The sequence below is a fragment of the Argiope bruennichi genome, chromosome 2, assembly GCF_947563725.1.
Source record: "Argiope bruennichi chromosome 2, qqArgBrue1.1, whole genome shotgun sequence".
Classification (NCBI taxonomy): Eukaryota; Metazoa; Arthropoda; class Arachnida; order Araneae; family Araneidae; genus Argiope; species Argiope bruennichi.
This window is the reverse complement of record NC_079152.1, coordinates 133,668,749-133,695,654: the sequence shown is the minus strand read 5'-3', so window position 1 is coordinate 133,695,654 and position 26,906 is coordinate 133,668,749. Positions and strand designations below refer to the sequence as shown.

Genomic DNA, 26,906 nt, shown 5'->3' with positions numbered 1-26,906 from the left:
ATGTTCTTCGACAATGTAGTATTATCATCTTTTGCTGTGCTGGCGCTGTTTTCCGCCGAACTCTTTCATCCTGTCCTAGCCGTTGAGTTTTACAACTTGCAGGATGACTACGGTCATCTGGTCAGCAAGAACCTCGATGAAAATTTTGAAATTGCCTGGAACTGTACATGGCTCATCATATGTGATTTTGGTAAGTATTGTAACGTAATATTTTAACTACAGACTAGAATATATAAAGCTTATCAGAATATGGAACAAATTTTAATATCAATAATTTGCCAATGTAGGTAGAAATATGCAGTTTTCAAAAAAAATATTCGTTTTGTTTATCCATAAATGCATGCCAAAAATGCCAAAAAATATGCGTTTTCTTATCCTTTTTGTCAAAAGATGATTTACAAAGCGAATGTTTTTGTCATGGAACTAGAAATTAATAGTGGCAGAGTTTATAGTTTAAACCACCAGAGGGCTCTGAGTTGCCAGAGTTATGCGTTACAAAAGATAATAGTTACAGCTTGCAAATGTTCAGGTATTATGCTTCATGTCTGATTAGATTTGTCAGAAGGAAGCCACATTTTTCGCAACATCAAATACCACATCTGGTGATATGACACAACATAAACAGCTGACATGTTGCTGAGTTACATGGAAAAAAAAGGATAACGTCTGGCAGCTCAGATCCAGAAATGAAGACGACACAATGTAGAGTTATTCTGAGGACTCCACATCATGCTGAAGTCATATGTAACTGAAAAGTGGTGCACTAAATCGGTTAATATATACTCCAAGAAATTCAGGCCGCAACAGTCTTATTTTACTACTTACTTTAGGTCAAACAACACCATCTATAAACGCATAAATGATGTTTGTGTTTGATGCTCATACGTAAAACTGGTTTGTTTTGGCAAACTTTATCTTTTTTGTCGAAACTTTTTAGAATCGCCCTCTGTATATTTTTATGTTCTCATACCCCAAGTATGAAAAAAAATCAAGCTTTTATTTAAAATCGATATCTAAGTACATGCTAAAAACCCTTTTTGTGCGTTTTTCGTGTTTGTAAATCAGAGATACAAAAAGATAAATAAAATTTTGTATGAATAATCCTTACACTTAATAGTTTTTATTTGTGATCAACTTTCAGTTGAAATCCAGCAATAGGAAAAAAATGTTATATATATATATATAAACTCGATTTTTTTAGATGTAGGACATTAAAGAAAAACTGAAATCAAAATCTTTAGCAATGAAAAAAAAAATTGAGGCCACAATTAAGCTATCTACAAAAATCAAGAGCTTTTTTAAGGAATAAAATTTATGCAAACTTTTACCAATAAAAATAGATAAGTAGATTTTTTTGATTCTATATATATTATGCTTCTCAAATTTCTTGCTTTGTTCTGTTCTTTTTGATATATCTGCAGTTACACCTGTTTTACTTTCTAGTAAACGAAATATAAAAAGAGAAAGTATAGTAATAATCAAAAAATTTGAAATCGAGATTTTGGCGAATCTCCATATTTCATACATCCTTGCGTTCGAAAAATACATTTTTGGAATTATATCTGTCTGTCTATAACACGAGAACTCAAAAATGCTCCGAAATGAACAGATAAAGTTTCCAAATTTGTATGCCTGTCTTTGTCCAAGTATTAGTATACACGATATATAGAGGCGAGTGTGTAAGATTTGGAGCACAATGTTAACATCAAAGAGGTAGATCATTATCACATTTTGAACAAAATCCATACAAAGGTTGTCTGTCTGTTGTTTTATACATTAACATGCTTTTAAACACGAGGACTCAAAAACACAACTTAGATAAAGGAAATTCGTTATGTGATCTTGCATTGCAAATTGTAGCAATGCGTCAAATTTTGGCGTCAATATTTTGAAAACAGAGTCCGAAATTCATTCTCGATTTTCTTCATTGCACTACGAAGAACAAAATGCTCATATGGTGAACTACGAGAATTAATTCTAAGTATTCGTGGCGTTCATGGCATTGCCCAAGTTCACAATTTTTAATACGATTTGTGGTAAGGTTGGGTTATAGCATCGAATATGCGAACAAGTTTCGGAGAACCGATCTTGCTAGTATATTTTACAACTTCTAAGAGGAAGGTAGGATTTATAATCTTCAATCTTTTATTTCTTTATATTGAGCAATATTATTTTATTTTAGTTTGATTTGAACCACTGTTGGTTATACTGCTTCAAACAAATTGTTAAATCTAGAGCAGATAATAATAGAAGTCTTACTAAAATCTAAAAGCAGATGGAAGACAAAAAAATATAAAATATGAAAATGAAACCATAGAAAGTTTAAAAGATTCAGTATATGAAGGCTAGATGATGATACATTCTATACACATATGACATATTCTATTTTATATTGCACTCCTAAATCGAGATGCTTATTTTTATGTACTTAATAACATTAAATAATAAAATTTTTGTATAATTTTAGATTTATTAGTTTCCTTTTTTTTAATTTCTAGTATTTTTATTATTATAATTTAGAATTATAGCCCAGTTTTGGTTTCACTTTGCTTAATCTAAAATTTGAATTTTACAGGTGGAGTAATGGAGATGAAAAAGATAGTTGATGCAGTTCATAAAAAGGTAAAATTTGATTTAACAGCTTTAAAAATTCTGATTATTGAAACATTGGTGGAAGTAAAAAAAAAAAAAATCTTTCAAATACAACGATGCACCAGTGTTTGTTTGATAGCAAAGATGCTTATTGCAATAATTACGAATGGTGGCATTCTCTTATAAGGATGCATGCTTATAATACTAGGAAGAATCAGGGAACAGAAATTTCTATTTAAGTAGCTTTTGCTTTGTTTCATACCGTTTCTCATCACTCATTACACTATAGACATTATCGGTAATGAGTAGTGTGAACATATTCCATATGAATACTCTAGAAAACCAAGGGTAGTGGTCAACTCGACATTTTCTCATTTACTCCCCAATGAAAATCTTATCCTCCCTCCCCTTGCATAAAACAGTGGACTTTGGTAAGGCCGCGTATGCTTTACAAGCACTGGCTAGCAATAAGTTACGAAAAGAAGATTTTTTGGCCTAAAATTAAATCGATTGAATCCAAAATTTCACACACCCTGCAGTGATAGTACCAAAAGTTTTGCAGAGAATTACAATTGTAGTCACGCGATCATTGTGATTAAGTCATTGCGTTTAGAAGCATGCAAAAGTACAAACCGACATACATTCAAACATTTCACAGATTTAGTTTATAATAATTTACATTTTAAATGTTAAATTTGTTTGCCAAATTTTATTTATGTAGCTTTTTACTTTTTATAGTTATCGAATTCATTTGTACTTGAATGGCCAGATGGATGGATAGATTTACACACAATGGATTTTTTTTTCTTCAAAATTTAACAGAAATCTACAAATTTGGTCTAAGGATATTATCTCAAATTTCAGCTGTTAAAACTCAAAACATTGTTTAGGTATTCAGAGACATAATGCATAAATAGACAGACATAATGCCAAAAATGTGTTTTTCAAACTCAAGGAGGTCTGAAATGACAAGATTCATCAAAATCTCTCTCTCTTTTTTGATAATTGCTAAATTTTTTTTCTAAGCTTCGTATTCGAGAAAGTCATATCTCTGAATTTCGTAGACGAGAAAGTAAAAAACAGCAAAGGAAATTCAAACTTTTCTGAAAGATCGTAGCAAAATAATCCTCTGGTGGACATTTTGGAACTAAAAATTTTTTTTACAAAATTCCGTGAGCGCATCTCGTGTATAGCCTATATACCCAATCTCGCTGCAATCCGTTCATCCGTTTGCGTTGTAGGATGCTGTTTATAGGGGAAGTTTAATTATAACCACCATGTACTTTGCCTTCTTTCTGATTTAAAGGTATCAACCAGACAAAAAGTCAACTTGAGTAACTATTTTTATGTCTCATAATTTACAAAAAGAACCAACCTGAAAATGCTATCTTGTTAATGAGGGCGGAAACAAAAATGCATATTTAGAATGAATGTTCAAAGAAAGTAAGTATTTTCTTATCATAATTTTAAAATTGGCAAGTGAGTAAAAATGTAATAAAACGAGAGATTTTAATTTTCAAGATAATAAAAAAAAAATGTTTCAATTAGAAAAATGTAATTTTTGAGTCTGAATGTGTTTTGGGTTCCATACCCTCATCACCAAAAATCGGTACTGCATTGAGATATCGCTAATGCTTCATCCCTCAGGGGACGACATCTTCTTGGTGCTGGGATGTGGATGTTGAAAGAGATCATTATTTTTTAGATGTCCACATTATCTAATATTTCTCATTCATATTACCACGAAGATGCAAAGAATAACTGGTCACAAAGTAACACTATACCAAGTTAATTAGGTCTAAGCAACATGCAGGCGAAGAACTGATTTCACTGCTTGTGGAACTTAGAATTTATACCTTTACAGAATCGATTAGAATTATAAAGAAGGCTATAGAAAGTTTTAGAAGCTTCTAATGAATTAACAAATGAATAATAAGGAATTCAAATTAAATTTCAACCTTTTAATGAATGTGGCTTGGCTGAGATTCGAACCCTTGAAATTGTGCATTGCAAGCGCGTACTTTATCTCTAGGCCACGCTGACTATGTACAGATCTATCTTTTGCTAAAATATCTTCAAAATAAGATGCCAATTTAATTAATCCGTTAATGCCTGATATTGTTTTCAAAAATATTTTATGTACTGGTTGCAGATATTATATATATATATATATATATATATATATATATATATATAAATTAAAATTATTTATAAAAAATTTTCCTTTTGAAATAGCAAACAGAGTGATTCTTGAAGAACACACACAAAAAAAATGGCTTTAGAACACGCTTTACATCATTCATAGGTTGTCATCTGCTAATATCATATTAAAACAAAAGCATAGGAATAGATTAGTACAATTTTAAAGTTAAAATGTTTATTTGTATAAAATTGAGGCGCATTTCATAAGCGTTCTTAAAAAGTATGCAAAGTATCAATGGATTAAACTAAATTAAAATGAGATAAGTCGAAGGAATGCCGGTTTCTGAATTTTCTCCTATATCTCTACTCCGATATCTGTCGCGTAGCTTTCTATTTCAAGAAGTCGGGGCATTTGAATGAGAAGAATCTGAATTTTACTTTCATCAGTCCTTGATAATGAGCTTGAACATTCTTTGACGAAAGTAGAATAATGAAAGCAGAACAGGAAAAGAGCAAAAATTAATTTAAGTTACGAATAAAGCTTTAAAATAGAGCAGGAAAAGAACAAAAATGAATTAAAGTTACGAATAAAGCTTTATAGCAGAGCAGGAGAAGAACAAAAATTAACTAAAGTTACAAATAAAGCTTTATAGCAAAACTTTCATACAGAGTCTTCAATTTCGTAGAAAAGGAGCACCTTACCAATCGCAAGCAGCAAGCCATCATAGTTTCTAGCCTTTAAATATTAACATCCATACCTCTATCTATCCTCTAGACATAGTTTGCATCCATTATTTAGCTGTTTGATCATATCTGAGCAACATTGTTAGTAGAACAGTTCAAAGTATTGAGAAAGAGACAGAGTATTTGAATGTGGAATTTATTTCAATGGAATATTGTAGTATACTTTATTTGAATATGGAACTTTCAAGTGTGGTTAGGCAAACGTTAATTTTTTTTTCCATCTTTTTCAGACTGTAATATTCTTTGTAGATGAACTGAAAAAGCTATTTCCCGAAGAAGAGTTCAACGAAAAAGATGCTTTCGATAATGAATTTTGGAAGAATGAATTAGAAGAGTTTGCCTGTTCCCGTCCCGAAGAAGAAAAGGTAAAAAATCTAGTTTATATTTTCGCTAACATGATGAGAGTTCCTTTACGTGAAATTTTTCCTGGGTAACTTTCTTTCACATTTCATGGTTATTTTTTTAACTATGGAGATATTTATAATCAGGTATTTAAGAATTATTACTCGCCTTAACCGTGATCTCGGCGTCCTGGGTTCGAGTCCCGGTACGGGCATGGTTGTTCTTCCTCTGTTCTGTCTGTGAATTGTGTGAATGTGCCCTCCTGTACAAAGGGATTGTGCAAGCGAATGAGTGATGCGTGAGTAGCAAAGTCGTATTCTTGGCCCTAGTTGGCGCTACTAAAAAAACAAGAGACGCACTCCCTATCGTCTTAAATTGCTGTTTTCGTAACAGCGGGCTTGTCTAAGTGCCATAAGAAACAACAACAACAGAATTATTACTAAGAAATACTATTAATTAATGTTATATATAGAAGCCTCAAAACCTCCAAAAGAAAAAAATTTATTTGAATGAATGTAAATAATATTACTTTTAATAAGCAAAGTGTTTCTTTTGCTCACGGCAAGTACTAAATGTAACGAGTTTTGTATTTAACTTCGTAATACTTCCTTAACTTCATAAGAATCGAGTATGTGTTTTATTCCTCTTCCCACTGGCCGATTAGATCTAACATTTGATGCATATCCACAATTTTTGAGTTAAGACCGCGCGTCAGATTTTATTTATCTAATTTGCTTTGCTTTTGAAACGTTACTTCAACCAGAAATTTTCCGACGGATGATAAGACATCTCCGGTAGTGGGCTGGGTGGTGAGGCGCAAACAAATTTTCTCAATTTATTTCTGAAATAGTGTACAGTAAATAATTGCATATTTAAATCAAGTCAATTAAGTATTTAATACTAATTTAATTATAATAAGTAATTATTCACAATAATTAACTATTTATGTGATGTTAGGGATGACGAACGACAATAGCATAATCTCAAATGAAATGTATTGCACTGATATTGGAAACAGATTTTTCACATTATTATTTAAATTTTATAATAAAATAATAATAGAGACAAGTATAAATAAATATTAACTTATTATTAAACTTCACTATAGTGTAATATATTATGTTAATTGAATTAAACTTATATTAGTTAAATAGATGTTATATGAAGTGAAATCCTTTAAATGTTAAAGAACTCTCAAAATCAAATTTGGATTGTTCACCAAAGCATCATTTGTAGTTATTGCTGTTATTTTTATTGAAATAAATGAATACTAATTTAAAATAAAATTGCTATTTCTCAATAAAAATTAAAGTATTAGCACCAAATTCAATTAATTATAAAGTATTTTGTGGGGTGAAGATTTCTTCTGATAAATTTCTAAACATAAATATTTCTTTAAAATTAAAACGTTTTATTTTTCAATTCTGCAAACTTAATCAGCTATAAGTCTTTTTTAAAGTAAGATTTATAGTGAACAATGTAGAAAAGTATTCATGTGCTATAAAATTCATGCGATTCTCTTAAATATTCTTGTTAAGAGCATTTTCCCAAAGTTTGACATGTGTTGAAAGTAACAGTAGAAAAAGATAGTATAACTTAATAACGTAAGTTACAATGCTAAAATTAAATAATAAAATACGAAAATAGTTTTAATAAAAATGTCGAAACATAAAAATCGAAGAATCTTAAAATTATCTTTAACTACACAGCTTTATTATCATTATTACTTTCAACTAAAATTTCAACTTTAACTTTAATAACCTCCTGCTCCTTTAACATTTCTGTTGATGTAACTATAACATATAACATAACTTTTCTATTTCTCTAACATTGATGTATTCAAAGAGCATTTCATGCCATATGAATGACGAAACCTTCTTTGAATTCTGATCTAATAATAAATTGAATTCCTTAAAAGTTGAATTCATTCTTTTATCATATTTAGAATCAAGAAATCAGCATATATTATAACTGATGATCAGCATATATTATAAAGGTGAACTAAAATAAAGTATCATTTAATCACAAATTTGTTAAAAATTATACATAATATACTATGGATTCTATTTAGGCCAATTAAATTAAATAAACGTTCGAAATGCTTCACATATTTTATAATTTTTATTTTCACCCCAATAATTTTAATACGCAATTTCCAAAAATTAGTAAAAAGATTTTAAATAAATAACATTTTCTAGTGAAAAATGCTATATATGAAAGTATAGAAAGCGAAAATTCTCATTTGTAAAAAAATGTTTTTATGTAAATTTATACAATTATAAATAACAAAAAATTATGATATAGAAATAAATATTTGCTTTGATACATTTTTTTTAAAAAAGAAATTAGTAATCTATTATAATATTTAAATCTTTTTGGGAGGGAAATGTCAGAAGAGCGATTGTTTAATGAACATATATTAAAAAAGCAACAAAAAAAAATCAGCATAATTTAAATTTGCCTCCAAGAACAATTGAAGAATATTTTATTTTGCTATGAGAGTAGTAATCAGAATATGAAATAACTTTTCTTCTGGAAAGTGGTGTGAATTTATTAAAACTTATCTGGAATGAATTTCTGAAAAGACAATAAACTTGCTTCTGAACTTGCATGTGTTCATTTTTTTGAGGGGGTTTATTTTCCAAGATTTTTTTTCTAATAGCTATTGCGAGTTTGAATGCTATCAAGAATAAGTACTTTTTTGCTCAGTTTTAAGCACAAGTTTATTTTAGTGTATACATGAGGTCTCAAATATACATGAGTCTTCTGTCAACGATTTTTTTTTATTGGTCACCATTTTAACAAGATACCTTACATATTCCATTAAAAGAAACATTGGAATAATATAACTTTTGCCAGGAAGTAATTGACAAAAAAAAAAAAAGCTTATTCCCGTTTCATAAAATGTTGATTATGGCATGTGATTAATTCTAGCATGAACTCATCCAATAAGTTTTGCACGGTCATGATTAATTCTTTAACTGTGGAGAGTAGACTACTATATCATATATGTTTACCTTTTGTCGTCAAAATGCAATTGGTAATATTTTATTTGTGTGATAATTGCAGTTAATGAATTAAATCGCAAAAAACGCATAATTTTGCAATTAAATAGATCTAATTTTCATTTCCGTATTTTACTTACTCCATTAGCTTACGTTGAATTCATAGCATTTGATTACAACAAAGTAACTCTTTTTAGAAAACTTATATTGCAACAAAGTAATGACAGCAGCTGAATATGTTTTTTACTAGGTTGATTTTAAACATAAACCAAGCAAGGAATTATAATAAAAAAACAAAATGTAATAAATTGGAAAATATTTAAAAAAAATTATTGCTGTAAAAAGAAACGATTAAGTAAAATGCTTCTTTTCTTAAGTTTCCATCAAGGTTTGAATCAGAAGACACAGGTGGAAATATTCGCATGGATTCTCTCCATTATCTTAATGCCCCAGTCTTGACTAATACTGAAACCTTAATGTTCCCTAAAAAAATCCCGAATAAATGATCAAAACATTCAATGTAAATCATAATCTATACAAATTTTCATCTGCTTTCTTGATTTCTATATCGATCGACTAAATGCGGCTGACAAAATGCAACATATGATAAACTTGTTGACTTGTTGGTTATTCTGTCAAATGTAATGCAAACTACAATCTGAATTTTTTTAAAAAAATCAGATATCTGCTATCTTGCAGAATTCAGTGCTGTTAGCTGAATCGACAAATTCGAATAAAATTCATTTATTTCAACCATTTAGAATATAAGAAGTTTATGATCGAATTTATATTATAAGAATTTTTAATATCCAACGACTTTTTTCCTTATTTCTTCCTTCCGAAATGGTGAAGAATATTGATGACTAACTCTTAATTTCTCACCGACGGAGGGGAGAGGGAGTTGACCCCCTAGTGCTACCTTCCAGAACTTAAACTGTTTATTGAAGAAAAGTATCTAATATTTAAAGGATATTAATTCGGTGTAGCCAAAATAGCTCGTTAACTAACTAGCATTGGAAACATTTTAAATGAAATTCCTATAAAATAATTTTTTTGTTTGTAATGAAGACCAAGATTGTTTTTGATTTTCTTACAGGAAAAATTGGAGACCATTCCTGTTCTGGATTACGGTTCTGTGAGTATTTACAATCTTTCTTTTTGAAAGTATTAAGTAGGAAATAATTAGTTAAATTCATTTACATTTGCACCATTGGTAATCAGAATTTTTTTAAATTTCGATTAAAATTTTAGATTTAAATTTCATTTCTACTAAAGAAAGGTTAAATGACTGATATTTCATTAAGTTAATCCTTTACATCGGGTGCCCGAACATCGCTTAATTATTGTTACTTATAAACTAAAATTGAAACTAGATTCAAATATTACCAATAATCCTTGAACGTACTAAATATTCTGTAGTTTCTTAACACAATCGATACACAAAAACATTCCCTAAATAAAAAGATATTATCTAATATAACAATAAAGAAAGCGGCAGAATTTAAGAATTAATAGTAATTAGTTACTATTACAGGATAAAAATATTTTTCTCATATAAAATTTTTAAAAAAATCCAACATTTTTTTTTTTTTTGTATAAAGTTTCTAATGCCATTTTTTGTAGGCTGCTATTATAATTATTTACGTTTTACTACAAATTTCGAAATTGGAGCATTGATATCATTAATAATAATGATTACATTCTAGGAGAAAAAAAAGAAAACTTACGAACTCTAAAGAACAAACTCAGATAAAAAATAATCGAATCGAAGAACAAATTTTATATCACGACTTTTTGCCTTCTGTATCTTAGAATTTTTCAGAAAATCTTCCTGGATTTTACTAATTTAAGTTCTATAATGATTTTTGTACTTTATTTATCCTCTTTTATTTTTAGGAAATTTGTAGAAATAAGACTCCAGATGATAAAGCGGAATGTCAGAAACTCGAAGAAGCAACTGTATGATTTATTCTACCTAATTAGTTTAGTTTTTGCGTTTTCTATAAAATTCAAACAATATCGGATATTATAAGGCAGAAACCTTACGGTTTACTTTGTCATTTCATTACTCTGATTTAAAGGCAATTACCAAGTGATTCTAAGTGTATTTCAGCACAATAAATACTTTTTGAATACTTAGGAATGCAAGGGATCAGGTGAGACATAAATACAAAAAAACAGACATGAGCGAAAACACGATGTAATATCCATATACTGTAGTTAAATCAATTTGCCTGCCGGTACATTTCGTTTCACAGCTTATGTTTCCATGAGAGGCTGATATTATATTAAAGAGCCGATATAATGCTATGTCGAAATGAGGCATCAAAGGTCGAGCAACATTTATGGAGGATTTCATTTACCTGTTCTTTGACATAATTACAGAAAAAGAATTCCAAGTAACTGCTGTCATAATAGCCGATGATTTATTGTTCGAATATCTCAAATCTTACAATTGTAGGATTGTATGGTGGTGTAGAATCTTGTTAAAATCGAGTATTACACAGATGAAGTAGTTGTTCAAAAGACTGAACAATGACTTTCTTATGCGTTCCGCGATCTCATTATATTTAGAAACAGCGAAAAAAATCAAGCAAACATTGTACACATACTGTGCACATACTATTGTATTTATCTCATCAAAATGTCTTTTCATTTTCTTAATCAAAATTCTTTTGCTACTTTATAATTGGGTCTTCCTACTTGTATGATTTTTGAGATCGGGGTGCCGACTCGCAATATTTCTGCTGGAGAATGCTGCAAGTGTTCTCGTATAATATTAACTGTACATTAACACCAATTTTCGAATGCAGCTGTTTGCTTTAAAACACTGAAGATATACTTTACTAAACATCTGTGATTATTTTGAAACCTACAGGGCGCCTTGTTATCTCGCAAGGAAGCAGAACATCACTACTATGTAAGAATTAATATTTTTTGAGTTTTGAAACTCATTGCTAATCTGACGAATCCATCTGTGCACTATTTTTCTCATGGCAAGGACAGTACACCGCCAAAGCCTTTTTGTTCTATTTTGTAGAGCACCTTTGGTGTAGTAAGACTATAAACTCGTCAGTGCTATTACAGTAGCTGTGGTACGTCAGTGATACTATAACTAATGTCGGGCCCTTTATGAAAAGGGGTTAAAGGGCTATAAAATTGTGTTAATACTAGGAGGAATGGTCTCTCTAAAACTTTCTCTCATACTCTCAATAAAGGTCTTTTCTCCCTTGATTAGCACATCGCATAAAACTTTGGACTCTAGATATGACCGTGATTTCCTTGCATGACATTGATAAACGATAGTTATGAAATATAGGCCTTTGGCGCGAATCTAGCATTTTTCCTGAATCTATAGAACGAATATGTATTTTGGACACCTTTTCTCCAACTATTAAAAACTAAAATTTGGCCCAAAACTACAGTTTTAGTTACACGATAACATACTGAATTCTTTTAATTTAAATCATTATGTTTAGGAGTTGTTGCGATTACATCCAAGCGAAAGTTCAGATCGACAGTTTGACGAATTTGATGTCTATATTTTAGATGCCAAACCTTACAATTTATTGATTTATAATATTGTACTTTTTAAAAAGAATTTTAAAAACTCTAACAGTGTTTTTAAGATTTTTGAGATTCATACAGTATTTGCAATAGTCTATGGGAGCTTCTGACAAAAGTTTAGACTTTTACAAGGCGTATTGTCAGTACCGAAAAACGTCTGCTGATTTCTATATTTCGGGCAACCACTTTAAACATACATAGACATTTTTATTTGTTATTTAGTTATGTTAGCTTTATAATAAGATTGTTCTCTTTACGCAGGAAATCTACATGGATGTAATGATGAAATACAGAAATCGTTGCATGGGAGCGATTGGTAAAGAAGCATTAGAAAAATGAGACTAACGAGAAGACAAGACAATTTTTTTCAACTTTTATGTAGCAAAATATAAAATTTTTATTTCCAAATTCAGTCTTCGTTCTATTAAAAGAATATGCATTTGTAATTTAGTTAATTGAAATTAAAAAAATAAAATTTTCTGAAAGTGTTTTTAGAAGGCGTAACAAAATTTTAGCAAAATGAAAAAGGAAAAAAAAAAAAAAATCCTAAAATAATGATTAATATTTATTCATTATTAAAGTAACATTGTCCAATTATTTATTCTAAAAAGAATAGGACAATTTTAATTCATATTACCTGCATAACAGTGGATCAGTTGCAAAATTAATACAAATGATCTATAAATCCATAAAAAATAATCTAGAAGATCTCTAAATATAGCTAATTTCAGTATACATTCTCAATATGATCAGAATTTCAATCAATTTTAATTGACTGAAGTTGATTTCTGATTATCATGTACTGTGATTTGGGATTGCAATACCGGATTAAAATTTCAATACCGGTATTCGGTATTTTTTAGATCTTAATACCGGGATACCGGTTTTAATACCGGTATTAGAAATTTTAGAAAAAGAAAGAAAACAAGGCGTTTCTTTGTTTTATTTGCCAGTTTTATAAGAGTGTAAATATCACAAAAATAATATGTAACTTATAAATTATAACAGTATATAAAGAATTACAAAAAAGTAAAAGAACAACTTATTTAAATCACAAAAAAAGTGTAAATATCACTATTCAGTCTGTGGTACTTTTACAAAATTTTTGAAATGTGATCTTAAAAAACATAATGACAGTACAATTGATGCATTAAGCCTGAAAAGTAATTTTGTGTAAAAATAACCAGATGTCGAAAACGCTCTTTCGTCATCTACGCTAGTTGGTGGTACTGTTAGCAATACGCGATATACTTTTTCCAAGTATTTACCTCTAAATCCCTCATCTTCAAATAAATCAATTTCTCGTCGGGTGGTTTTGGATATAGCTGATTTCTGTATTGTATTTTGGTTCGTTGAATTTTTTTTTTTTTTCATTTATCGCTAATTCTAATTTTTGTTCAAGAGACAATTCATTTTCATTATCGATATTAGTGTCATCATAATCTTCGATATCTGAATCGAATTCTTCTGAATGTAGATAGGTTTGTGAGTAAAAAATTGTAAGAAAATTTACTATAAACTTAATCAGATTTGAATTGATTATTTTCTTTTCTTTTTCATTTTCATTTTTAAAATCATTATAACTATGTAAATATCATAAGACATCTTGAATATCGTAAGACACCTTTCTTCTGTGCGATTTTTCAATGTAATATATAATTCTTCAGATAGTGATGTGTGTTGTTCTTTCATGACTGCAACATGAAATTTATTGTTAAATTAGCTGTTAATAAATTAAAATCTCTTCGACACAATGCCTCTATATTCAGTTTTATTGGAAGTAGAGCTGATATAGTTCTGGATATTAAGTCGAATTCACTATCTGAAAAATTGATTTACAGGTTTAAGTCGAATATTGCTTTTTGGATTAGATGTTTAAATTTCAAAAACCCTTCCATCATTAGGAGTAAACTGTTCCAACGTGTCTTAGAATATATTATTAACATATATTCTGTTTTATTTTCAGTTAGTATATATTTTTGTAATATGGCATTTTTTGTAGTGGAACGTTTAAATATATTAACAATTTTTCGAACTTTATAAATTATAGGAAGCAATTCTTGATGTGTTAATATTTCATCCTCATTAGCAATATCTTCTTCCACAATTACATTGTCATTATCTTCATTGTCAATATCAATCTTACTCTCTTCAGTGTCGGAATTCGAAGTTTCTATATCCACAGTATTTGGATTCTTCTGTTCTTTATTTTTTTTGGTATAATACATCTTTTACTCCTAATTGAATTCCATGTGCAAAGCACAATTGTTGATATGCACCAATCAACTTTCCTACTTTATTCATAACTGTTGCTCCATTAGTCGTTATGGATACAATATCTTCTTTCAGGGATAATCCATGTTTCTCTAATTTAGATTTAAGCAATTAAATAAGCCATTAATTAGCTAATTAACTTCGCCCGTTAGGAAGGCATAAAAACAAAAACGTATACTATTTTGCTATGTTGGTGATCCTTGAACATATAGTGGAGACAATTTAAAAAATTTCTAGTAAATACCGAAAAACCGGTATTTAAACTTGTGAATACCGGTATTACAAAATTGTAAAACGGCTCAAAATACCGGTATTCGGTATCCCGGAATACCGGTATTGCAATCCCTAACTGTGATGAATTTAGGCATTTTGCGATCTTTGGAAGTATACACAAAGAGGCCCCTATTTTAACAAGATAATCGATTTTGTAATTCGTTTTCGCATTTTAACATATTAATTATTTGTTGTAGTTGTGACGTGTGTGTAGCTAAGTCGTACTCTTGGCCCTAGATGGCGCTACTATTGAAACAAGAGACGTTCCCCTTGAGGCTTAAATCGGCTGTCTTCCACAGCGGGCTTGTCCATGGCAAGTGTCATTAGAAACAACAACAACAACAGTTAATATACATTTAAAGTGCATTTGTATTTTTTTAATTTTATGAATATGCCTTCATTTTTATTCATTTATCATGACACCAGAATGCCCGTCATCCAGATTTGTAATCAATGTCATTGGAGCAGATGTTCTATGCTTGCAAAAACTGAAATAATTAAGAGAATATAATGGAGATAGAATCCTGACCAACCATATTCGATAAAGTGTTAATGTTACCACAATAATTGACAATCCTTAAATTTGTAATTTTACAAATTAATTAGTTTATCAAGCAAAAAAAAAAAAAAAATATTTTTTAATTGACCTGTTTGCAAGCCCTAAAAGCCTTGTGCCCCTAAGCAGCTGCCTAGTTTATCTAATAGGAGTTAAGCCAATAATCATGTAATTACAAGAATTTGGTGCATAAAAATTTTGGCTATGAATCTACTTACCACATTTTTTACATAAGAGTGACAACCTAAAATTCCTTTAGAATATAAAATTTCTAGTAAAAATTTAGGCGTCAAAATTATGGAATTAAAATGGCTACAATGTATCATTCTTATTAACACAAAATGCCCAACAGTATTGTTATGATATCTTCACAGCATCATCCGACATTCAGAATATCGATGAACATCGTGGGGATGGCGAAAAATATCTTGTGCTAATAGTGATGTATTTAAACTACTTGACTATTCCGATAACTCTTCTCACTGTTTTTAAGTTTATAACCAATATTCGGTCGTATACTTACGAGAGTCTATCATTAACTTGAGAAAACATAAAAGGACCAAAATTTTAAAACGCTGTTTATATCCAAGAAATGTCCACTCAAGAACTGTTCATCGGCGTAATCATATCTTCATCCTCACGAATTCCCTACACTTTCTGAAAGGATCGCTCTTTTCGACTTTCGATACGAATTGTTAGCTTATAATTTTTTCCTTTCCATTCAAATGATATCGTTACTTTGCAAGACATGCAAAGCAAGATCTGAGTTACAAGTAGAGATTCTTTATTTCCCAATGAATTGTTTTCAGCAGTTAGCCACAGCAACAGCACTATGCCTTTTGAAAGTGTATCTGACCACTAATCTATAAGTGAATTTCGTAATCTATTCAGGAGTTCACAAAATTAAAGTTTGAGGAATTAATTCGAGGTGTATTGTGCACCTTCTTTCAAGATTTACAAATCCTTTTGGGCCTCCCTTATTGACTTCACACTCATTGTGAAGTCAATGAGGGTTAAATAAATCTGCATTTATAATAAAGCTCAATGTGTGTGTGTGTGTGTTGGCGCTCTAAAGGCCAGACCGTTTAACCACGAGCCACCAAATTTGGCATATGTATATCTTGGAGGTTGGGTATGTGCACATAGGAGCAATTTTTTTTAAATTTTTTATTGGAATTTTAATTAATTAAAAATTAAGCGAAATTTCGCCGTTTTTCTGTTTTAACTTCCGAAAATATTACAGCAGAAAATTGATTTTTACATCGTATTGAAGTACAAAAAAAAAATTATTTCAATGATACTAATATTTTGACCTATAAATTAAATTTCTATTTTTAACGAATTTTTAAAAATATAATTTATTCATATTTTTTAACAATTTATTTTGCACAAAATAAAGATAAAATTTAATCTGCACGAGAATGGCAAAAAATTAGTTTTTATCAACGTGTTTTCATCACATTTATAAAAGCTGTGATTAAAAAATAAGTTAATTACTATTGCAAATTAAGTCTAGAAAAATGTAATTTTCAGCGCTTAACTGTGTGAAATGAAATAAATAGGAAATGTGATATTTCTTTAAAAAAATAAATGCAAGACAAAGGTTTATGATCGTTTGCAATATCTATATTATTAATTCAATAAATAAGATTTATTTAAGGTAAACTTGGTTTAATACATACAGGATATCCTTTCAAATTCAGTTCTAATGGTTAATTTGTAAATCTTTAGTAAAAGACATACATAATGTATAATACTGATAAAATGGTCTAAATGAAGTAAATAATTATATTTTATGTAACTTGAGTCAATAAATGCACTGATGAATTACGAGTTTAAAATTTTTCCATACAGTGCTCAGCGAGTCATATTTAACAAAATATTCTTGAGACATTAATATTTTAAATAAAAAGAGTCGCACTTAATCAACTAAACCAATCACTAAAATTGACTGATTTATGAAAAAATGATTATTACTATTCTATAAAAATGTACGCTTTTAAACCTTTCCTTCCACCATCTTAAAGAAAATATCAATTCCGGGCTAATCAATGCTTGGAATTTTTCCTAGGCTGATAATCAGATGAACGTGTGATGTCTGTGTGTGTCTGTCTGTATGTATGTTTCAATCCAGACCATATGATATAGAGCTACCACACTTGGCATATATATACTTTGGAGGATAAAAAAGTATCCCTAGAGATATCTTTTTGAAATTGCAATTAATTAAAAATTAAGCTGAGTTTTGGCATTTTTCCATGATTACTTCTGAAAATATTACAGCACAAAATTGTTTTTTAAATCATCTTAAAGTTCAAAAAAAAATTTTTTTTTCATTGATACCATTGATTTAACCTATAAATTAAGTTTCAATTTTTAATGATTTTTTAAAAATATTATAATCATATTTTTTGAATTTATTTCGCACAAAATAAAAGTAAAATTTGACCTGCAAGAGCTCGTTAAGAGTGCATCAGTGTATTATTGTCATCTTGACAAAAAACTGAACGAATAAATTAACTCTTATTGCAAACTAAATCGAGGAAAGAGTGATGTACAGCACGTATGTAAATGGAAGCATAATATTATGGAATAAATATAAAATGTGATATTTTCCTCGTAATTCTACAACAGCTGATTGCAATTTAGAGAGGTATATAATACAATGAACAAATTATCGTAAGGGTTCTATAGTAATATGAGTTACGTGATTATTGAAATTTGAAGTTTAAATATATTTTGCTGAAGTAATTATTAAGAGAACAAGGTATATAACTATTTAATTAAAAGTTTTAGAGAGCATTACTTCTGGTGAACCAGCTGGTCGCCAAAGGCGGCTAGTAAACAAATGAAAAAATATATACTACGCACTTCACTCAAAATGCAACATGAGATCGATCTGCTTACCAGCTGATGGAACTAGTAAGAAATGTTTTCTAGTCAGGAAGTTTCACGTTAAGAATGAACTGCATTCTGTTTCAGTCAAAAAATGAGGAATCCAAGTCTCGTCTTTAGTCATAGTTTAAACATAGTCTACTGATAATTATTCCAAAGAAACCCCATTAAAACGCTTTCTTCTGTGTTTTTCAATCAATAGATGGGGCATCCATCTGCTGTTTGTTTTCGACAATGAATTCATTCATTCCTGCAACTGTCTTGTTATTTGTCGAGATTCATGGTCTTCCTTCGTTAAGATAATCCTTGATATTCGTACTGCCATTCTTTAACAAGATGCACAACTTTGTAACAGCTGGGCACGATATTGTGTTATTATTAACATTGTGAAATTGCCATTAAATTTTAGTATAGTTGCGTACTTTTTTTACAGAAACGTTTCCAAAGAAACAAATGATTCAAATGAAGAAAAATAGAGAAAACTTAAAAATTTATTTTAAAAAAATAAAATTTTTAGGTCTGATTTATAAATTATCGTATATTTTTATAAAATATTAGAAATATAATAAATGGATGACATCAATAAGCCTGGGGGATCTAAATTTAAACCTAAGCGATTAGTGGGGGGTTGAATATCTATCTCAAAACACAATAGCGTAAAAATACTTTGGGCTTGATTCATTTATCTTTATTTGATTTTTAAAATTTACTCTTCATTATATAGTGGTAAAAACGTGTACACTAAGAATTTACTAAACATCATTATAACATGCATGAATATAAAGCAGGCAAAAAAAAATATTTTAAAAATATATTAAAATTTGAGAAAAAAATTACAGACATAAAATAGCTGCTATTGAATTTGAAAGTTAATTAAAACTAAACAAAAAACATTGCACGGCAACTAAGCTGGTTTAATTTTAAGATGGTGTAGAAACTATTTTTGTCTAAAATATTTTCTAAGGTTTCGGAAGAAAAACACTAAAATTTTTATTACTTTCTATTTAATTAAATTTTAATTAGAAAGGAATTAAATTATAAAAATAATCATTTCTAAATATACATTCCACTCTTCCAACGTATATCTGTGCCAAATTTGGTACGTCTAAATCTAAAGGCTTGTACTATAAAGGTCCAACAGGCACATTCTCCCTTGTTATGAGTGGAAGAAAAAGTATCAGAGTAAAGGTGAGAAGTGATTAATTACCACGATAAAAAAAAAAAAAAAAAAAAAAAAAAAACACCAGGACTTGAATGTAGCACCCCCATTTGCATCCCTCCCCCCCCAAATTATTTTTTCCGACTATTGCATCACACATCAGCCAAAGTTCTTTTTTTCCCCACTCATTAAAATATACGTTAAAATCGTTTTTGTAAAAACCCCTTCAGAGTACATAGTAAATGTTCTTTTATTGAATTACTGAACATGATGAAGCAATTTCAAGAATGAAAATACAAAAAAAAAAAAAAAAAAAAAAAAAACATACTGCCATATCAGATAAATTCGAAGCTTGTGGAAGCGTATTTGTTGAATTTTTGAATAAAAACACAGGAATAATAATTGCACTGTGTTGATGTGTGTGATAGATGTTATGTTTTAGCCATATTTCAGGCCGTCTTCGAAGAACTGCTTCACGCAAAAGTCATAAAACACTCAAATAATGATCATTGTTGATTATTCGGCCAGTTGGTAGGAATTCAAAATGCACAGCACCCCAACAATAAAAAAAAATAAAAAAAAAAAAAACAGTCAACTTTATCTTGATTTTTGATTGAATTTGTGGTGGTGTTTTCTCTTTTTTTTCCTTCGCTTTTCAAGTGCTATTCACTTAATTATTGAGCTATTTCTGTCTCAAGAGTGTATAAATAAGTTTCATGACCTGCAATAAATGCAATTTAGAAAGAAATCGCCTTGAGAAAGCAGCTTTGAGGCCATTTGAGCATGTTGTTATTTTTTAGATAGTTCAAAGGTTTTCGATAATTCGGTTAGAAATGAGTCAAACCATAAATGATATTTTAAAAATTACTTGACGAGATCCTAAATCATATAGGAAGTTGTTCAATAATATCTCTTATTGTCAGTCGATGATCACCAAGAACAAAACTTTTGATTTATTGACATCTTGATCTTTAATCGGCGTGGATGGTCTACCAGATATCGGATCTATGGTGGTCTCTCTAACGTCTTTAAATTTTATATCAATCGAAAACAATTGTTTTTGATTTAAAAAATATGCTTTTAAGAGCCTCTTGCAACACTTCAAATGCTTTAGTAGCAAAAATTTCATTGCAAAAAAATTTAATGCATGTTGTTTTGATATACAACTTTCGCCATTTCGAAAAATCAATACAGTAAAAATCTTTCTATCATTAAAAATAAATTTATTTTCATACAGTGAAATGAAATAAATTCCTGAGTGTGAGACCAGATTTTACAGAAGTCTTAAATATGTAAGTTTGCAGACGATGCCTACAATAGATGTATTTTAAATGAAGTAGTCTGGTTACTTTATAATCACAGAAGTATACCTGTCTATCCACCCATTTGCATGTAAACATCAAACGTGAACTCAAAAACGAAAAGAACTAAAAACAATAAATTTAATATATGGTTTTATTATCATAATTCTTAATCTGCATCAGATTTTCAACTAAATATATAAGAGAATTATGTGTGCCAGTCTGTTTGTTCTTGAGCATATGAAAACTATTATTGAAAAATGCACCAGTTCAGATAAATAAAATTGGTTATATGTTCTGGTCACCGAACTTTTATTAAAACTTGTTAAATTCTAGTTTTAATAAAATTTCGTTTTCTAATGGGGAAAAAATTGCTTATACGGTTGTCTTCACTGTACTAAGGAGCATCTTGTGCAAGTATACTGTAATGTCGAAGGAAATGATTCATTTCCTTCGACAACAAGTTTTTTTTTTCTTTCACTAATTCAAAATATTTATATTCTTAAAATATATAAAAAAATTACTAAACGACTAATTATTTTTTTAAATCGGGCTGTGCTCCTCCTAAGGCCACTCTTGGTTAAATAATATACACAATTAGATTAGTAATGTGGTTGCTATGTTAGTGAACTGACTCCATTAAAACTTGTCACTCACTTTGAAATCGGTGATGGGCGACACCCCTCCCTTAATAGCTCAATTTCTCTGATACACAAAAGTTGACTACAGACGTTATAGTTGATGTATAGACCAAAATGATTTTTCTGAGAATAATTCCGTAATATATATATATTATATTTTCACGATAATCTACCCGCTGCAATCTTTTTTTTTCTTACCCGTGATGATCCATAATGGCAAAAACCCAAACAAGCAAAATACCCAAAACAAGCAAACCCCAAACAAACTTACCCCAAAACAAGCAAAATAGCAAATTTTGTAAAAAAAAAAAAAAAAAAAAAAATCAATAATAATTTTAAACAAAATTTTTGATGTTTTCACAATGACACTTTAAAGGAGACTGAGACAAAATGTAGGAAATTTATGAGGCTATGCATGACAGTAAATTCTACATGAATACTTGCGCAAACAATTTCCAATTCTGGGAATAATTGAAATAAAATAACTGTGCTACATAATCAGAAACATTCCATTATTCATCCTCGTAAAAAGAATTGGAAGAATTAAGAAGATAATAGATTTATCATTGATATACATTTTTATCATTTATTTTTAATACTATAGCAGTTGCATTGTTCTATCTTCTATTTCGGATAATAGATGGCGGTGCCTGATTAGGTACGCATCCCATAGTGCATCGCGATTGTAAATATTGTTACGGATTCCACCGCTACTGAGTCCGTAAATTCACCGGGTTCGATTATAGTGGGTGTATGGTGTGAAAATAATCAGCAGGTCTCAATAACGAACGACGAGTTTTATTAAACATGAAGTCACGAGTATGTAAACAACAAATTCACAGCCGAGACAAACAAAGGCAATACACAGTAGCACTTCTTGCAAAAAACAGTACGCAAACAGCACAACACAGTTCAGCAATAATAAGCTGCTCGGAAGCGCCCAGGGAGAGAGCTCGTTCAACTTTTTAACCAGAGTTGAACTCTAAAACCTACCTCCAGCTCGGTCGCACGGCCTTTTATAGTTCCCGAGATAAGGCGGAGAATGTTCTTGAACCATCAAGCATATCTCAGTAACAGCTCCATCGACAAAATTCTGGAAGATTCCAGTTTTATCTATATTGTCGCCAAATTCGTCGCCAAGTTTCCAAATGATCGTCAAGTTTGTTGCCAAGTTCTGGAATTACTGATTCTGTACCCGAGCAGCATCCAATACAGATGATTGTAAATCGGCCTTTCCAATAATAGTACTAACCGTGCTGGAAAACAACATTAGAGATTTGTAACAATATAATGAGAAAGATGATATGCTGTTCAGTTAAGCTGCGGGCATGAATGTCTTGTCTTCTCTTTGTGTTTGTGTAAAAAAAAATGTTCCCAAAAACATACGTCCTGTTGCTTTCATTGCACCGATCATACTGATCTTCATTCCACTGCAGTGCTAAGAATATTGGATAGCCATCATTTGAATAGAAATTCACGAGTATTGGACGGCATTTACTTGAACGGGTTTAATTACTTGAAAGTGTTATTTCGGAAGATGCTAGTAATTTTGAGATAGTTTGGATTCAATGTCACTAAAGCAACTGCTTTGAATGTAAAACTTGTTTGCATATTAATTAAACGATGCAAGCGAAATCATTTATTAAATGGACAAATATCACGCGAAGAACGAAAATTTCACTTTTCGGTAAAGATCTTTCCCTAGATGGATCAAGGAATAATATGAAATTTGTATAATAAACAGATTGAAACATGTACTACCATTTTCATGTAGATAATTTTTTCATGATTCTGAAAAATATTGTTTTAAAATTGCAATTTTGAACCAAATAGAGATGTAAAGAGCATAAACCCAACAAAAAGTTTCATTAATGTTGGTTCACGCGAAAGCACAAAGAAAAATAGCAATTAGTGTACGAAGAATTTATTTAAAGCTGAAATTTTTGAAATCATTGAAATTAACGCTTTTGTATTAAAGATATTACCTTGCTTCTAAAAAATTACTAGCAATTTATGTATAGTATTTTATTTAAGAAATAAAGAACAAAGAAAGTAAATCCATAAAAGTTAGTTCGCCTTTCCATAACGTTTGTTAATATAAATAAACATCAAAGAATAAGAGTCTAATAAAGAAATAATTTCGAACAAATAATTTCGGTATAATAAATAAACGGCGTTTTCGAACTTATTCAAATCAGAAATACCATTCGTATTATTTTTTGCTTCTAGAAAATTATTTACAATTTTGAACTGAAACAGGAGGATAAAGAATGCAAACGATTATATTAAAAATTGTATAGAAATTTTAAATATTTTTATAAGTGAGCTTCTTTAAAGCAGATGGACACAAGTCTGAAAATTTCGACTGGTTAAGCTATTTTAATAAAATGTTTGTCTCTTTTTATTCGACTTCCTTTTGAATCTATAACAAAAGCACTGGAATTGTATTTTAATATTTTTTCCTTATTATTTAAGATAGATAATCTGTATCAGGTCTTTGAAGTTTTTAAAATAATAATGCTCTTTTATTTTACCTCAAAATACAATTAAAATCTAAAAAAATTAAGACTGAATTATCATTTTAATAAATGCGTAATACCTGCTCTGCGCTAGCAATATTGCATTATCTAACACCGACAATAATAAAATGTAAAGACAATAAATCTAGTATTAATTAAATACAATAATAAATACAGACGTCTCTTCCCTTGATTTTCTAGCATACATGAATACCATACAAAATGCACTTGCACACTTTCTAGTAATCGAATACTGTATAGAGCGCCACTTAAAAATAGCGCGAGATCAAAGATGATCGCTCCATGCATATTCCCGACTAATCACTTTGGAAATATCTATTTTTTTATATTTATTTTACCAGGAATGTTTAGTAAATACTGCTTTTCAATTTCTTACTTTAAGGTGAACCTTCGATACTTCGGAACATATAAGTGGAAAATTTCATATGCCGTTATAAAATTCAAAAAATTAACTTTGCAATGACTCCATATAAGTGTCGCGACATTTTTCTCATTTTTCTATTATTTTTTAAAATATTTTTTATCTAATCACCATTGATGTTCAGTTTTTTCATCGGAAATATTGGTCATGTACAATTTTAATTAAACATCTCATTTATAATTTGATATTCTATGTATTTCATGATTGCCTCATTAAAATATATTTTTAAACTTTCAAATATTATTAATATTTAAGATATATTTTTTAATAGCCTTACCTCTGTTCATAGTGTGCATGAACTTTAATAAAATACGTCACACGGCATCACAATCACATCCAAAGCATAATTATTTCAATTATTTAGCATTCTAGTTATTAGTTGTGTTATACGATGTCGCAACTTCAAATTTTTATACTTTATTCAACTGCCTGTTGATTGCAGAATTAAACTGGTATTTTTATTACTGGTATTTAACTGGATTTTATTCACGTCAAACACACTTGATGGAAAAATTCTGATAACAAAATTTAAGAATAGTAAATATGATATTTTAGCATATTGGTTAATGTTACGACATTTATTTTTTAATATATTAAATATTTTATAGGGTTTCGTTAATAGGTTAAACAAAAACATTACTGCAATAAAGTAAAAACAGAAATCTATCTATACTTATATAAGGCTCAATGTGTGTGTGTGTGTGTTGGCACTCTACAGACCAGACCAGCTACCGAATTAGGCACATGCATACCTTGAAGGTCGGTAATGTGCACCTGGGGTCCCTTTTTAAAAATTTTTAATTAGAATTTTAAGTATTAATTAAAAACTAACTCTCCCGCCAAAAAACTCTTTTCATTTTCCCCACCTCCAAATGAGTAAGTCTTCAGTTTCTTATCCCACGCTAATAAGGCTAGGGTTAACATTTTTCGGCCGATTATTTCAAACGATTCTGTTTATTTTCTGCATTTTAAACATTATTTCATGCATTTAAAACTAAACATTGCTCATTTCCACTTTAATTTAAACCATAAATTCTACGGGAGCTAACAGAAAATGAGAAATGCATATCACGTTATGACTGAAGGCCTTTATAATATTATGAATGAATTATATGACTATCAAAATTTGAAGCTTTAAAATATTTTGATGAAGAAGCTATTAAAATAGGAGCTACATAAAATATTTAATTGTTCAAATTTTAACGAGCATTAAGATTGGCGAACCGGCTGGTCGCCAAAGACGGCTAGTATTTAATAAACCAGTACAAAGAATATGGAAGACTAAACATAATTGGCATTCTTTAGTTTTTCACATTGGAAGGAAAAAAAACACATTTACATACTTATAAAAACAATGGAAACTACTTATTGTTAATTATGTTCAAAGCAATCTTTAAAAATTCATTTTAAAAAAGAAATCGATAAAATTATATAGATAATTTCCTGAGTTTTAAAATAATGTGAAGATAATTTTATCCAATAATATTTAGTGAGTTTCGCGAAACAATGCCAACATTTTATGAATTGCTAGTTGAACTCTAATTAAAATTGCAAAGAAAAATTGTATAAAGGTGAAATCACTGTAGGTCCAATGGACTGTCCTGAACAGAGCTAATAGATAATTTATTCTGTTTTTATAGTTATTAGGTGAATATTTTCTCATATCAAAAGTGTTTTCGTTCAAGCAGATTTAAGAGATTTATCAAAAAATAAATAAATAAAAATGTGAATGGCTCCTTTAACCCCGATTACAAAAGTGAAAAATATCCATAATAAAGCAGCACATTGTTCTTCGCACTCATTTATGCAAGATGGCAAATTTTGAGATCAGATTCATCGCAAAGTGAAAGAAACCGAGAATGCATTTTGTACTTCTTGCCATAAATCGATTTGATAATAAATTTGATACAGATTTACAATTTTTGTTTCAACACCGAATACCAAATTTCATTTACTTCATTTGTTCCTTGGTTTTGTTTTTTAGTTTCCACGTTAACATGTAACAGAATAGACAGGCCAATAAACATCCAAGCTGAAGGATTTGATCCAAATGCTACTCCATATTTCTAATAATACAATCCTTCATCGAATGTTAACTATCTATTTATTGTGTCAGTGAATTTTCGAGTTCATATGCTTACAAACGGAAAGATCTACAAACTTTCCATTGATGGATTTCCTTCGAAATATTGCATAATTTCTAATTTGTATGTAAAGGCAGTATACAAAATTCATTCTTTTTATTCTTTCCATTTTCGAATGATCACATGCCATGTTAATTGTAGATGATGACAGAGAATTAGGATTTATCTTCACGATATTGTTCCGCAATCAGAATATTGAGCAAAGATAAAACGTTGAAAATCTTATGCTTATACGGTTCAGTGATATCAGACAAATAAATTAATTTACATATAGATGCAATTACAAAAACGATTATTTTAGAATCTGGAA

General features: G+C 29.6%; 1 protein-coding gene across 1 annotated transcript; it reads left to right on the top strand.

Annotated features, from left to right (window-relative positions):
- LOC129962345 (uncharacterized) lies at positions 1-12,775 on the top strand. Its single transcript, XM_056076092.1, has 6 exons — positions 1-190; positions 2,576-2,622; positions 5,709-5,843; positions 9,922-9,960; positions 10,722-10,784; positions 12,654-12,775. Exons 1-6 carry the CDS (start codon positions 1-3, stop codon positions 12,729-12,731), a joined length of 552 nt encoding a protein of 183 aa, XP_055932067.1. The 3' UTR covers positions 12,732-12,775.
- The last annotated feature ends 14,131 nt before the right edge of the window (positions 12,776-26,906 follow it).

What these genes read in the sequence shown, in the direction of transcription:
- LOC129962345 (XM_056076092.1), top strand. Translation starts at nt 1, where the DNA reads ATGTTCTTCGACAATGTAGTATTATCATCTTTTGCTGTGCTGGCGCTG. An exon ending in GCTCATCATATGTGATTTTG is followed by an intron (nt 191 to 2,575) that starts GTAAGTATTGTA and finishes TGAATTTTACAG; the next exon opens with GTGGAGTAATGGAGATGAAA. An exon ending in AGAAACTCGAAGAAGCAACT is followed by an intron (nt 10,785 to 12,653) that starts GTATGATTTATT and finishes CTCTTTACGCAG; the next exon opens with GAAATCTACATGGATGTAAT.